Raw genomic sequence first — 12,542 nt, 5'->3', positions numbered from 1 at the left:
AAAAATTCTAAAAAAAAAAAAAAAAAAGAAATATTTATTAAAAGCCTACTCTGTTCCAGGCACTATGCTAGGTGACTGACAGCCACCATCCCTGTCCCCTTAGACCTCCATCTATCCCAATTGCTCAAGCCAGAAACCTGAGGGATATCCGAGATTTTTCTTTCTTTCTTTTATTATTATTATTATTATTATTTTTAAATCTTCACCCGAGGATATTTTTTCCATTGATATTTATTTATTTAAAAATATATATTTTATTGATTTTTTACAGCGAGGAAGGGAGAGGGATAGAAAGTTAGAAACATCGATCAGCTGCCTCCTGCACACCCCCTACTGGGGATGTGCCCGCAACCAAGGTACATGCCCTTGACCGGAATTGAACCCGGGACCCTTCAGTTCGCAGGCTGATGCTCTATTCACTGAGCCAAACCGGCTAGGGCCCGAGATTTTTCTTTCTACTCTTCACTGACAGTGAATCAAACCAGCAACCTTTCTGTGCATAGGTTTGTTTACATGCGGAAGGAGGATCTATATTAAGTTAACAAATATTTCTACCTCTTACATAGTTCATTGCCCCCGAAACACCCCCCTTTCAATCGCCTTTAGTTCAAGGCCTCACCATCTCTTGTTTGGTATTCTTTCCAGAGTATCACAACTAGTTTCCATGCCCTCCGTTCTTTGCCCTGTCCCCCAATTCAATCCATCCTCCACATTGAGGCAGTTGTTAGTCTGCCTTAAACTTATCAATACTCCTAGAATTCAGGAAAGCCCAGTACAAACCCTTTATTATTTGGTTTACTTTCTAATGCTCAAGTATCACTTTTCCTCTGCAACCTACTATCCGAGTTACTCAAAGCTATTCCCAGCTTGCCAGACTATTCTTACTAGTTTTTTTTTTTTTTTTTTTTTAATGTGTCCAAGGTACATGCCCTTGACTGGAATCGAACCTGGAACCTTTCAGTCCGCAGACCAACGCCCTATCCACTGTGGCCAAACCAGTTAGGGCCATCTCACTAGTTTTTGCACAGGTTACTCATTTTTGCATCCCTCCTCTCACTTGAAGTCCACAAGGCAAATGTCCACACATCCTTCAAGATTCAGTTCAAGTGGCACCTCCTCCAGGAAGCCTTCCCTGACTTTCCATCGGTGTGATTCCAGCACACATGTCTCTTTCCGGGGGCCTATACCATGTCTACCTGGAGTTAGGGCTACTCACAGTGGAAGCTCCCTCGACAGACTGCTCGCCTCTGAGGTCAGGAACCGGGTCTTATTTACATTCAGAAACTCCCACTGTGCTAATAGGCTCAGGATCAACACACAGCATTTACTACATTTAGCAGCAGGGTACCGGCTCTCACTCTGCTCTGGGTGACCAGGCTGTCTGCCCATTAAAGGGCCAAGCCGGGCATGTTCCAAGAGCCCGCCAGCAAAGCTCCCGGAACTGGTCCCTCGGGCCAGTGGCCGCGTTCGCGTCACCCTTGGCGCGCCCGGCAGTTCAGCTCCCCGCCTACCGGGCCCAACTTTCCCGGGAAGCGGCCCGGAACCTGGGCTCCGGAGGGTCACGTGGGCCTCCCGCCCTGCCTCGGCCAATGCGGTGGCTGCTCAGCTCCTAGGCCCGCCCCTGAGCCGTGCGCAGGCCAGGAGGCGGAAGTGGCGTACGCGGCTCCTCGGGCCAATTGCCTTAGAGCGCGCCGGACCCGGGGAGCGAAGCCAGTGCATCTGGACCTGAAACGCGGGAGTTAGCGCTGCGCAGTCATGGTGGGACACCTGAGCGAAGGGGCCATTGCGGTGAGGAGACGCCTGCGAGCGGGGCTGGCGGGCCCGGGCGGCGGTGGGTCTTGGGGCTGTGCGTAGTGGAGAAGGGGGAGAGGAGCGGGGGGCGAGGGGGAGAGAACGCGGGAGGAGGAGATAGCGGGGACGGGGGGAACCGCCGGGTCACTCCCTAGAATCATCACCCTTCCTTGGGAGAATTTTTCCTGTCGTCTTTTAAACAGGCCTACGTGTTCCTGCTTAAGGATACGAAACAAAATAAGCTGCTGATTCCACCCCCTCCCATCCACGGCCACTCCCCTCCCCTTCATCCACAGCCAAACTTCTCCAGAGTTGTCGGTTTTCAGCTATTTCATTATCAGCCCTTTAACCCACTCCAGTCAGTCACCTCCTGGATCACTGGAGAAATAACTGGCTGAAATGAACAGTGCCTCCAAGTCGCTCAATCCAACGGACACTTGTTAGTTTTCAGTTGAGTAGAGGTCTCAGGAGTGTTTGAGTCCCTGGAGAATTGCTTCCTTCTGGCGACACTCTTTTCTTTGGGCTCTTGTAGCTCATTTGACTGGTCTTTCCCCATTTTATTTGCATTCCTGCTTTGTGAATGCTTGTTGACACAAGGCTGGGCTCTAGGCCCTCTTCTCCCCAAACAATCTCTTGTTAATTGCTCACAGACTTCTTTGTCCGGAGGACCTTAACTATGAAAGACAACCTCTATAATCTCCCTGCCTACCTGGTATCTCCAAGGCATTTTATTTTATTTATTATTTTAATATATTTTATTGACTTTTTACAGAGAGGAAGGGAGAGGGATAGAGAGCTAGAAACATCGATGAGAGAGAAACATCAACCAGCTGCCTCCTGCACACCCCCTACCGGGGATGTGCCCGCAACCAATGTATATGCCCTTGACCGGAATCGAACCTGGGACCTTTCAGTCCGCAGACCGACGCTCTTATCCACTGAGCCAAACCGGTTTCGGCATCCAAGGCATTTTAAATTCAGCATGTCCCAAAGCAAATCCATTATCTTCCCAAATCAGGGCCTCTTCCCATTCTCTATGAATGGTACCGATGTCCTTTAAATTATGCCAGCCAGAAATTGAGGAATCATTCTTCTACATCACGCTGAATGTCCAGTCCATCCCCAAGTCACATGTAATTTTCTTCCACATATATCTCTTAACTCCATCTAGTTCTCTCCATCCACACTGGCACACTGGATCACCCAGGGGCTGAGCGTCAACCTATGAAACAGGAGGTCGTGGTTAGATTCACAGTTAGGGTACATGCTGGGGTTTCAGGCTCGATTTCCAGTAGCGGGTATGCAGGAGGCGTCTGATCAATGGTTCTCTCTCATCATTGATGTTTCTATCTCTCCCTCTCCCTTCTTCTCTGAAATCAGTAAAAAATAGATTTTTAAAAATGTGTATTCTGAAGCAATGGTCTGCTAGCAAGCCCGATGGCCTATGGCGGGGCCTGAGCTACCTGCCTTCGGTGTCCAGCCTACTAGCAGATAGGAAGGCTAATTTTGGTGAGAAAATGTCTGCCAACAATGACTGGTTTCAGAGCTCCCAGGTCTCTAGCTTTGCTCACATGGTGCAAAATAGCTTGCCATTAACCCAGATGGTAACTACACCCAGAGCACATTCCTTGGAAAGCTGCAGCCTGTTGAATATGGCATCCAAGGTTATGCAAGTGACCGGTAATTTTCCAGAACCATTCATTTCCAAAGGTCGTTCGTCTATTCAAATCCTGTTCTTTCTCCAAAACCAAAATACGTAGAAATTTGTAATGAAATACAAATGTGGAGAGATAAACGTGTAAGCCTTGTACCAGTGTGCACAAATGCAGCAGGTTCAGCTTGACCTTAAAGCAACTGTAGCAATATTTAATGTTATAGGACCACATTTTGCTTTTTGTGCTGTGGTGGATGCTATTCAATAAAAGAATGTCTAGTAATTTTTGACTAGATACTAGACATGACTATTACATTATTTAGTGACTGGATTATGTATATTTCTTTAAATAATATTGAGTTGTCTAGCAGGCTGTTAAGTTACTTGCAGATCATCTGATCTGTTTGAGATGGGGTGGGCGGAGTAGATTTTACTCTGGACCTAGTTTAGTCCTATTTCTAAATCATGGCCTTCCTGAGGTGTCTGCTGAATGCACCATGTTCATTGAGTTCTTTCCACTCTGGCTAGTTGGAACACAAATGTATGATAGCCTTTGTGGGCTCCAGTAATTGTTCAGCTTATAGCTTTCTTAATGCTTATTCTTTGCCTGGCCTTGTGGAGTCTCATTTTGTATATGCATAATTACAGTTCAGCCAGGTAGATTATTGAAGCTTCTCTGTGTACTAGTAGCTCCTCCCTCCAGTATTCTGCATCCACGAAGTCCAGCTAACTCACCTCCCTGAACTCTGATCTGTACTCAGTAGGACTGCCATGTTCTTCTCGGATTCACTTCCCTGCACGATGGTCCCCAAAGTGCAGAAAGGAAGCCTGAGGGATCATGGGCTCACCTAATTTGTCTCCCTTTTTTCAAAAATCAGTTTTGCTTTACCTGTTGTTGGCACTGAGAACAGTTTATATACTTTTGTCCAGTGTTTTAGCTTATGTTTGAAGAGCTAATCTGGTATCATTTATTTCAGTATGGGCAGAAGCAGAGGTCAGAAAACCGATTGTTAGTTTTTCTTATGTTTATCTTTAAGTGATGGCTTTTTAAAGACAAACTAAAACTTGCTTGATAGTTTTTCTATAGAAATTATTAATATTATTTATGTTTAGAGAGAGAATAAGGGAGAGAGAGAGAGAGACAAAGAGAAACATCAGTGTGAAAGTGAAACATTGATTGGCTGACTCCTGCATGCCCCCTACTGGGGATGGAGCCTGCAGCCCAGGAATATGCCCTGACCAGGAATCATACCGGCAACCTTTTGGTGCATACCTGCGTAACACCCAACCAATAGCCACACTGACCAGAGCTGTTGAAATAATTTTTATAATTGCTAATAGAGCCGTGAGATTTAAAATTCAAAAGGTACAAAGGAGGATTCAGTGCAGTCTGCCTCACAGTGTCTCCCCCACTCACCTAGTTCCTCTTACAGGAGGCACCCAACAAAATAGGAACGGACTCATTCATAGAGAACAGACTGGACGGCTGTCAGAGGGGAAGGGTTGTGGGGCTGAGCGAAAAAGGTAAAGGAATTAGACAAAAACAAAACAAAACAAAACCCTCATAGACACAGACAACTGCATGGTGATTACCTGAGGGAAAAGGGGATGGAGGGAAATAGAAGGTAAAAGGGGGATAAATGGTGACGGAAGGAGACTTGACGTGTGGTGAACAAACAATGCAATGTACAGATGATTAAAAAAAAAAAAAAGAGGCAACCAGTATTATATAAGTAACTTCTCTTTAAGTGTTTATAATACTCTGTTTTTAAGATTTTAGCATATTTATTTAATTCCCTAGTAATGGGCACTATAGAGAATTAATGTGTTGTTATGCGATGCCAGTATTTTAGATGTAGTGAGTGTATCCTTGTTGGTAAGCATGTATCTCACTTTTATGATTTTATAATTTTTCCAGAGTGATAAAAGTTAACCTAGATTTTCAAATGATAAGCCCCCCCAAAAAGGCTCTTTTGACAGTGTTATGTATAGTTTATTACAAATGCTGAACTGTAAAAATATGTCCAGTTTTAATCATGATTTGAGCTCATATCTCACAAAAATCTGTTTTTACTCTTTTAGGCCATAATGCAACAGGGAGACACATCCATAAAACCCATCCTCCAAGTCATTGTAAGTAACTACATATATTTTATGTCAAGCAGTTTTTTAATTTACATGTAATTGTAAATTACATTCGATGAAGGACATAAAGATTTGTTTACTTTAGGAAATTCTTTCCATCATCACAAAAATAGGCCAGTTCATGTTATAACCCTGAGAAAGGAACCAGGCTTTTAAAGGTATACATATTAGTTTAGCCAGAGGGAGACCTTTGGAGATTCAAATCTGAGATTTTGCCCCTCTGTTCTTTCCACAATGAATGGATGCTGTAGTGCTACACATTATTACAACGCCTCCTCCTTATCTTTCTGCCCTTAGGTTTGTCTTTCTCAAGTCTGCCTTACATATGGCCTCTCTGTAAAATGAACTTGTCTGCTTAGAATTCTTCATTAGCCCTGGCCAGTTTGGCTCAGTAGAAGGGCCGCAGGTTCGATTCAGGTCAAGGGCACAATCTCGATTGAAGGCTGGATTCTCAGCCCCGGTTTGAGCACTTGCAGGAGGCAACCAATCCATGTGTCTCTCTCACATCGATGTTTCTCTGTCTCTCCTCTCCCTTCCACTCTCTCTAAAAATCAATGCAAATAATATCCTCAGGTGAGGATTAACAAAACAAACAAACAAAAACATTCTTTGTTAACCCTATCATTTAAGGGGTTCTCAAATTTTAGTGGGAATTTAAAAAATCAGTAGAAGCAGAATCATGGATTATACCTGCAGATTCTGTCTGTTAGCCCTGACGGTGTCTCCCTGTTACTCTCACACCAGCTGCCAGTTGTCTCAAGGCTTATTGGATCGTAAGGCTGTCTTTACATATTTCACTTAAAGCTGCCTCTGATTTCCTTCCAGTTGGAATTAATGTCTCAGTTCTGCCCCATGTCATTATCTGCACACTTCTCTCATGTCTCTCGGCCTCCATCTCTACCCTCATTGTAAGCCCCTTCAGGGTACGAATTTATTTTTTTTCATTTTGTATTTTTAGCATGTTTCCCACACAGTACCTTGCATATATTAGGTACTTTGTTATATTTTTTTTAGAGTTGGTTTTCAACAAATTGGAGTTAGGGAAGAGTATTGGCAACATTTTATTCTCGTCTGTGTTTGTTTCATGATATTAGTGGGAAGAGGTTGGTGGGACAGTCATCAAAGGTAATTTTCTTTTGCTTGGATTTCAGTGTTGAGTGATGAGCAAGCAGTTCAGTTTGCGTTGATCCAATGGCAAGCCTGCTCTCCTGCCCCTTGGGTTTACTTATCCCTGGGGACTGGGCAGACAACCTGGCTAATGAATCGAGTTTTCTATTCTAGAGCATCCGTCCCATTACGACAGGGAATAGTCCGCCCCGTTATCGACTGCTTATGAGTGATGGGGTGAACACTCTATCCTGTAAGTATGATGTATAAATCTCGGAATTTGTATTTAAATAATGAAAGCATACCCAACATCACGATTGCAATAACTTGGGGCATTCTAGAAGTCTGCATTTGCTTGGCTATGTAATTCATTCAGACAGAATTGCACCTGGCAGAGAGCGTTCTAACAATAGACTGGATCTAGTGGAAAGCTGCCACTTGGCTTAATTAATTCTCTCTAACTGGTGCTCTACGTTTTCTTTGATTAATTTCCCTCAGGATGATATTGACATTTAGTGAATATGATGGGTTAGCTGTCCTATACTTGCCTTTATGGGGTTTTATTTCTGTGTTGGAAGCTTTACCTGGGAGAAAGGAGAGAATTTGCAGAATATATGCTTGCTATCTCTAGTCACATGTGAAGGACCTAGAAAAAGATTTTTGTTATGAAACCTGAATGATGGGGGAAAAATGACTTGGGGCACTTTAAGAAATGCATACATTTCAGAGTAGCAGCAGCTGTTTAATGCACTGCAAATTATACTGTTTTTCACTATGCAGAGTCTGTCTGACTAGTTTTAATTTCAGGAACATATTTAAGGCATTTTTCTTTGCTAGTACAGGTGTGATCAGCTTTCAGATTGTCATGGCTAAAATGTTTTGGAGACTAAAGTAATCTCTGCTTTTCAGCTTTTATGTTGGCAACACAGTTGAACCCTCTTGTTGAAGAAGAAAAATTGTCTAGCAATTGTATTTGCCAGATTAACCGGTTTATTGTTAACACGCTGAAAGATGGAAGGTATGTGGTGTGTTTTTCCTGTTTTATTGTGTTATAGAATGGGGGTTAATTTTTGAACAGTTCATTGGATGCCAGAATTCAATTTGGAATCCAAAAGGCAATGATGAGCTTTCAGCTAAGAATGTACAGCTATTGAATTCTCTACTCAGGTGACTAACTCCTGGCACCAAAGGGAGAGAAATATGGAAACATTGGGAACTTCAGAGCAGGGGATTAAAGCAGAATGCAGTGATGGGTTGAACACTCTGTTCTTCTAACCCGTCATATTCACTAAATGTCTGTTTCTAATCTCTTCAGAAGCACTGTTTTTAGGATTCTCTCTCAAAGTATCTCAATAAAAAGGGGGCACTTATCAGAGCAAAAAAAGATATAATAAATTATGTAATGCAGCCCTGTTTTTGCATTCTTGAGTCTTTCATAGTAAAAACTTTATCCAGCCAATATAGAGAATGTTGAGTAACTACAGATGCTACGTTCTAGAGACACAGTGATGAACAGAACTGTTATTCACTCATGGGTAACCATTGATAAAGTAAGGCATTTTTGTTGGGGAGGTGGCTTTCCATTTATTTTCTCAAGTTTTTAGTTTTTAATTACAAAACACAACCAAAACACACGAGGAGCAAATATGGCAAGCATTCCCACCTTAATAAGGGTGTATGATGTATGTTACATTATTAGCTGTCATTTCCAAATAACTTTTTTTTACTTATATTTGTTTTATATATCTTTATTCTTTCAACCTTGATATTATTAATTTTGGATGTTTTTATAAATAGCATATAGTGAGTTTATTTAATTAGTGAGTTTATTCTGCTTAACTTATTATTGATCTTTTCCCCCTAAATTTTGTGTCTTTACTGTGTTTTGCTTTACCGTTTTCTCTTTTGCTGCCTTGGATTGATTGAGGTTTTTAATTCTCTTTTTTTCTTCTACTGATTTGGAGTTATACATTATATTTGTGTTTTCTTTGTGGTTATTCTTACATTAAAAGAAAATCCATATATCATGTAGTTGATCTTCACCCTGATAGAATTTTGTGTTCTTGTCATTATGTTTTGCAAAACAACTTTTGCAATACAAGTAATCTATGTATATATAAAAGGCTAATATGCAAAGTGTCCCCTCGGGAGTTCGACCAGGAGACAGGGAGTTCGATTGCTCGCTATGACATGGGCTGACCACCAGGGGGCGGCATGGAACGATGGAAGGCCCCGGCTGGCAGCCAGGAAGGCCCCAAGGACCCGGCTGGCAGCCAGCAGTCAGGGAAGGAAGGCCCTGGCCACCAGCTGGAAGGCCCTGATCAGCCCTGATTGCTGGCCAGGCCTAGGGACCCTACCTGTGCACGAATTTTGTGCAGTGGGCCTCTAGTATATACATAAGTTACAAGACTCACATAAACATAAAGAAAAATAACTGTAATCCCACTGCCTAGAAATAACTATGATTAACATTTTGTTGTCTATCCTTCCAGTTTTTTTCTATGAATATAAATACTTAATGAATCTATATTTTCTTTTTAAAATACTTCATAATCACTGTGGTTTTATAATACCCTTTTTTAACTTGATAGTGATCATTATTTTTACATGTCCCTAGGTATACCTCTATGTTATGTTACTTAGTATGCAACTATGGATTTACCATAACTAAATTAACGACTAAATTGTATATAGTATTTTACTATTGAAAAATGTTTACCAATGTTTCCTTAAATATATCTGTGGCTCTATCTTTATATGTGTATTCAATTTTTAAGAAAAATGTCTACTTTAATAAAAAATGACACATCGTATAATCTATTTAAGCAATACAGAAAACGGTACAAAGAAGGAAAAAATTGTCTAAAATTTGTACAGCCCAGAAATAAACATCATCATTTAGTGGGCATCATTCCCAAATATCTCTCAGTGCATATTTATCAATGATTGGTGGATAGGTAGAAATATATTTGAGATTAGAATGATAATATAAATTCAGCCATGTGCCGCATAACGTTTCAGTCAATAACAGATCACATATACAAGCGGTCCCATAAGACTACAATGGAGCTGAAAATTTTCTATCTCCTAGTGACATTGTAGCCATGGTAACATCATAGTGAAATACATTACTCATGTGTTTGTGGTGATGCTGGTGTAAAAAAACCTGCTCTGCTGGTTGTATAAAAGCAAAGCATATACAATTATGTACAGTATATAATACTTGATAATAAATGACTATGTTACTTACTAATGTATTTATTATACTACTAGAGGCCTGGTGCACGAATTTGTGCACAGTTAGGGTCCCTAGGCTTGGCCGGCGATCAGGGCCAATCAGGGTAGGGACTGTGGGAGTTTGGCCGGCTGGAGGAAGGGACCGTGGGAGGGAGGGACCGTGGGAGGTTGGCTGCCGGCCCCAAGGAGGGAGCTGGCCCTTGGCCTCCCTGGGAAAGGGGCCGCATCCGCTGCCACCCACCCCCGGTTCCCTGTCCCAGCCCGGGGCCCAAAGGCCCCGGCGGGGTCGGGAGAGGAGGCGACGGTTGCTGGGCTGGCGCGGAAGGAACGTACGCTGCCATCAGTGCCCCGCCACTGCATGGTTCCCTGCCTCCCCCCCCCCCACCCCTTCCCTTGTTGCTGCACCACCACCATGGTGGGTGGGCGGCCCCCAGGGAAGGGAGAGGACAGGAGCGAGACAAACCCTTGTGTCAAGGGCTGACTTTCAATAGATTGCAGCAGGGGAGCTGCTCTGCTATGTATGAAACCCCGACTCAGAAGCAGGTCGTCTATGAATGGTTTAGCACCAGGGGCCGATGGGGGCCGGTGGGCTGTGGGGAGGGACTGCAGGCGGTTGGTCGGCCGCAGGAGGTTGGCTGTGGGAGCGCACTGACCACCAGGGGCAGCTCCTGTGTTGAGCACCTGCCCCTGGTGGTCAGCGTGTGTCATAGTGACTGGTCGACCTGTCATTCCGGTCCTTCGGTCGAAAGGGTTGCTTAGGCTTTTATTTATACAGAAACTTTTTAATCATTTAGGAGTGTACTTATAAAAGAAGTTTGCTGTAAAACAAACTTCTCAGGATTGCTTTGGCTCTTGATTGCATTATTTTTTCCTATGCTTAACTTGTGTTTTTTTTTTTAATTTAATAAATCTTTATTGTTCAGATTATTACAATTGTTTCTCCTTTTTCCCCCCATAGCTCCCCTCCACCTGGTTCCCACCCCACCCTCTGCCCTTACCTCCCCCCCCCCATTATCCTCATCCATAGGTTACGATTTTAGTCCAGTCTCTTCCTGCACCCCCACACCCCTTTCTCCCTGCTAATTATCAATCCACTCTCTTTCTTTGCCCTTGATTCTATTATATTCACCAGTTTATTCTGTTCCTCAGATTTTTAATTCACTTGATTTTTAGGTTCACTTGTTGATAGATATGTATTTGTTGTTCATAATTTTTATCTTTACTTTTTTCTTCTTCCTCTTCTTAAAGAATACCTTTCAGCATTTATATAATACTGGTTTGGTGGTGATGAACTCCTTTAGCTTTTTCTTACCTGTGAAGCTCTTTATCTGACCTTCCATTCTGAATGATAGCTTTGCTGGGTAGAGTAGTCTTGGTTGTAGGTCCTTGTTATTCATCACTTTGAATATTTCTTGCCATTCTTGTCTGGCCTGCATAGTTTCTGTTGAGAAATCAGCTGACAATCGTATGAGTACTCCCTTGTAGGTAACTAACTGTTTTTCTCTTGCTGCTTTTAATATTCTCTCTTTGTCTTTTGCTCTTGGCATTTTAATTATGATGTGTCTTGGTGTGGTCCTCTTTGGATTCCTTTTGTTTGGGGTTCTCTGCGCTTCCTGGACTTGTAAGTCTATTTCTTTCATCAGGTGGGGGAAGTTTTCTGTCATTATTTCTTCAAATAGTTTTTCAGTATCTTGCTCTCTCTCTTCTTCTGGCACCCCCATAATTCGGATGTTGGTACGCTTGAAGTTGTCCCAGAGGCTCCTTACACTATCTTCAACTTTTTGGATTTTTTTTTTTTGCTTTTCCGGTTGAGTGTTTTTTGCTTCTTTGTATTTCAAATCTTTGACTTGATTCTTGCATTCCTCTAGTCTGCTGTTGGGTCTCTGTATAATATTTTTTATTTCAGTCAGTGTATGTTTAATTTCTAGTTGGTCCTTTTTCATATCCTTGAGGGTCTCGTTAACTTTATCGGCCTTTTCTAGGAAATTATTGAAAAACCTTATAACCGTGGTTTTGAATTCTATATCCAGTCGTTTGTTCTCCTCCAGTTCTTTCATTTGTGGTCTGTTTCTTTGACTCTGCATTTTCGCTGCTTCCCTGAGTTGATAGGGTAGCTTTGTGTGCTAGGTTTCCTATATGGCCCGGTGGGTCAGCCTCCCCAGTTACCTGAGGTGGACACTCTTGGTGCTCCCCTTTGTGGACTGTGTGTACAGCCTTGTTGTAGTTAAGTCTTGATTGTTGTTGGTATCAGTGGGAGGAATTGACCTCCAGGCCAATTGGCTGTGAGGACCCGCTGTGTCTACGCTGGGATACCTTCTGTATTGGAGACAGCCTTATAGGACCAGACTTGCAAAATTGCAAAAGCCTCTGCACTCAGCTTGGATGGGGCGGAGTCTCAGGGCTGAGCAGACAGTCTTGGCTTCCCGTCAGCCCTGCCCTTGCGCACGTGCCTCCAGACCTCTGCCTTCCATGGATCCCCTGAGTTTCCGCCTGACAGTCCAGATTCCCCCTGTAAGAGTGTGGGTCCCCCAGGGGCTCGCCTGGAACTGGGGTTTAGTGCAGTCGGAACTGGGATTCAGTGTAGTCAGGAGCTTCTGACTCCTTCTGC

At 43.0% G+C, this 12,542-nt stretch overlaps 2 protein-coding genes across 5 annotated transcripts in view; one reads left to right on the top strand and one right to left on the bottom strand.

Moving 5' to 3' along the window:
- SMYD4 (SET and MYND domain containing 4) overlaps positions 1 to 1,504 on the bottom strand; it is a 35,914-nt gene extending 34,410 nt beyond the window's left edge. Inside the window, exon 1 of the mRNA XM_008147887.3 lies at positions 1,217 to 1,504. The gene's annotated coding sequence lies outside the window, so the exon portion shown is untranslated. The remainder of the gene's footprint in view (positions 1 to 1,216) is intronic.
- A 179-nt stretch (positions 1,505 to 1,683) lies between these two features.
- Positions 1,684 to 12,542, top strand: part of RPA1 (replication protein A1) — a 58,573-nt gene continuing 47,714 nt past the window's right edge. For 2 of the 4 annotated variants that reach the window (XM_008147888.3, XM_054708832.1), the window contains exons 1-4: positions 1,684 to 1,788; positions 5,528 to 5,578; positions 6,872 to 6,950; positions 7,607 to 7,715. In XM_008147888.3, coding sequence (XP_008146110.2) covers positions 1,756 to 1,788; positions 5,528 to 5,578; positions 6,872 to 6,950; positions 7,607 to 7,715 — 272 coding nt within the window. In that variant the 5' untranslated portion in view covers positions 1,684 to 1,755. The remainder of the gene's footprint in view (positions 1,789 to 5,527; positions 5,579 to 6,871; positions 6,951 to 7,606; positions 7,716 to 12,542) is intronic. The other 2 variants (XM_054708831.1, XM_054708833.1) reach the window with 2 other exon arrangements.

The sequence above is a fragment of the Eptesicus fuscus genome, chromosome 20 (assembly GCF_027574615.1).
Source record: "Eptesicus fuscus isolate TK198812 chromosome 20, DD_ASM_mEF_20220401, whole genome shotgun sequence".
NCBI classification, from domain to species: domain Eukaryota; kingdom Metazoa; phylum Chordata; class Mammalia; order Chiroptera; family Vespertilionidae; genus Eptesicus; species Eptesicus fuscus.
Note: the sequence above shows the minus strand (reverse complement) of the source record. Positions and strands in the feature narration are given on the sequence as shown.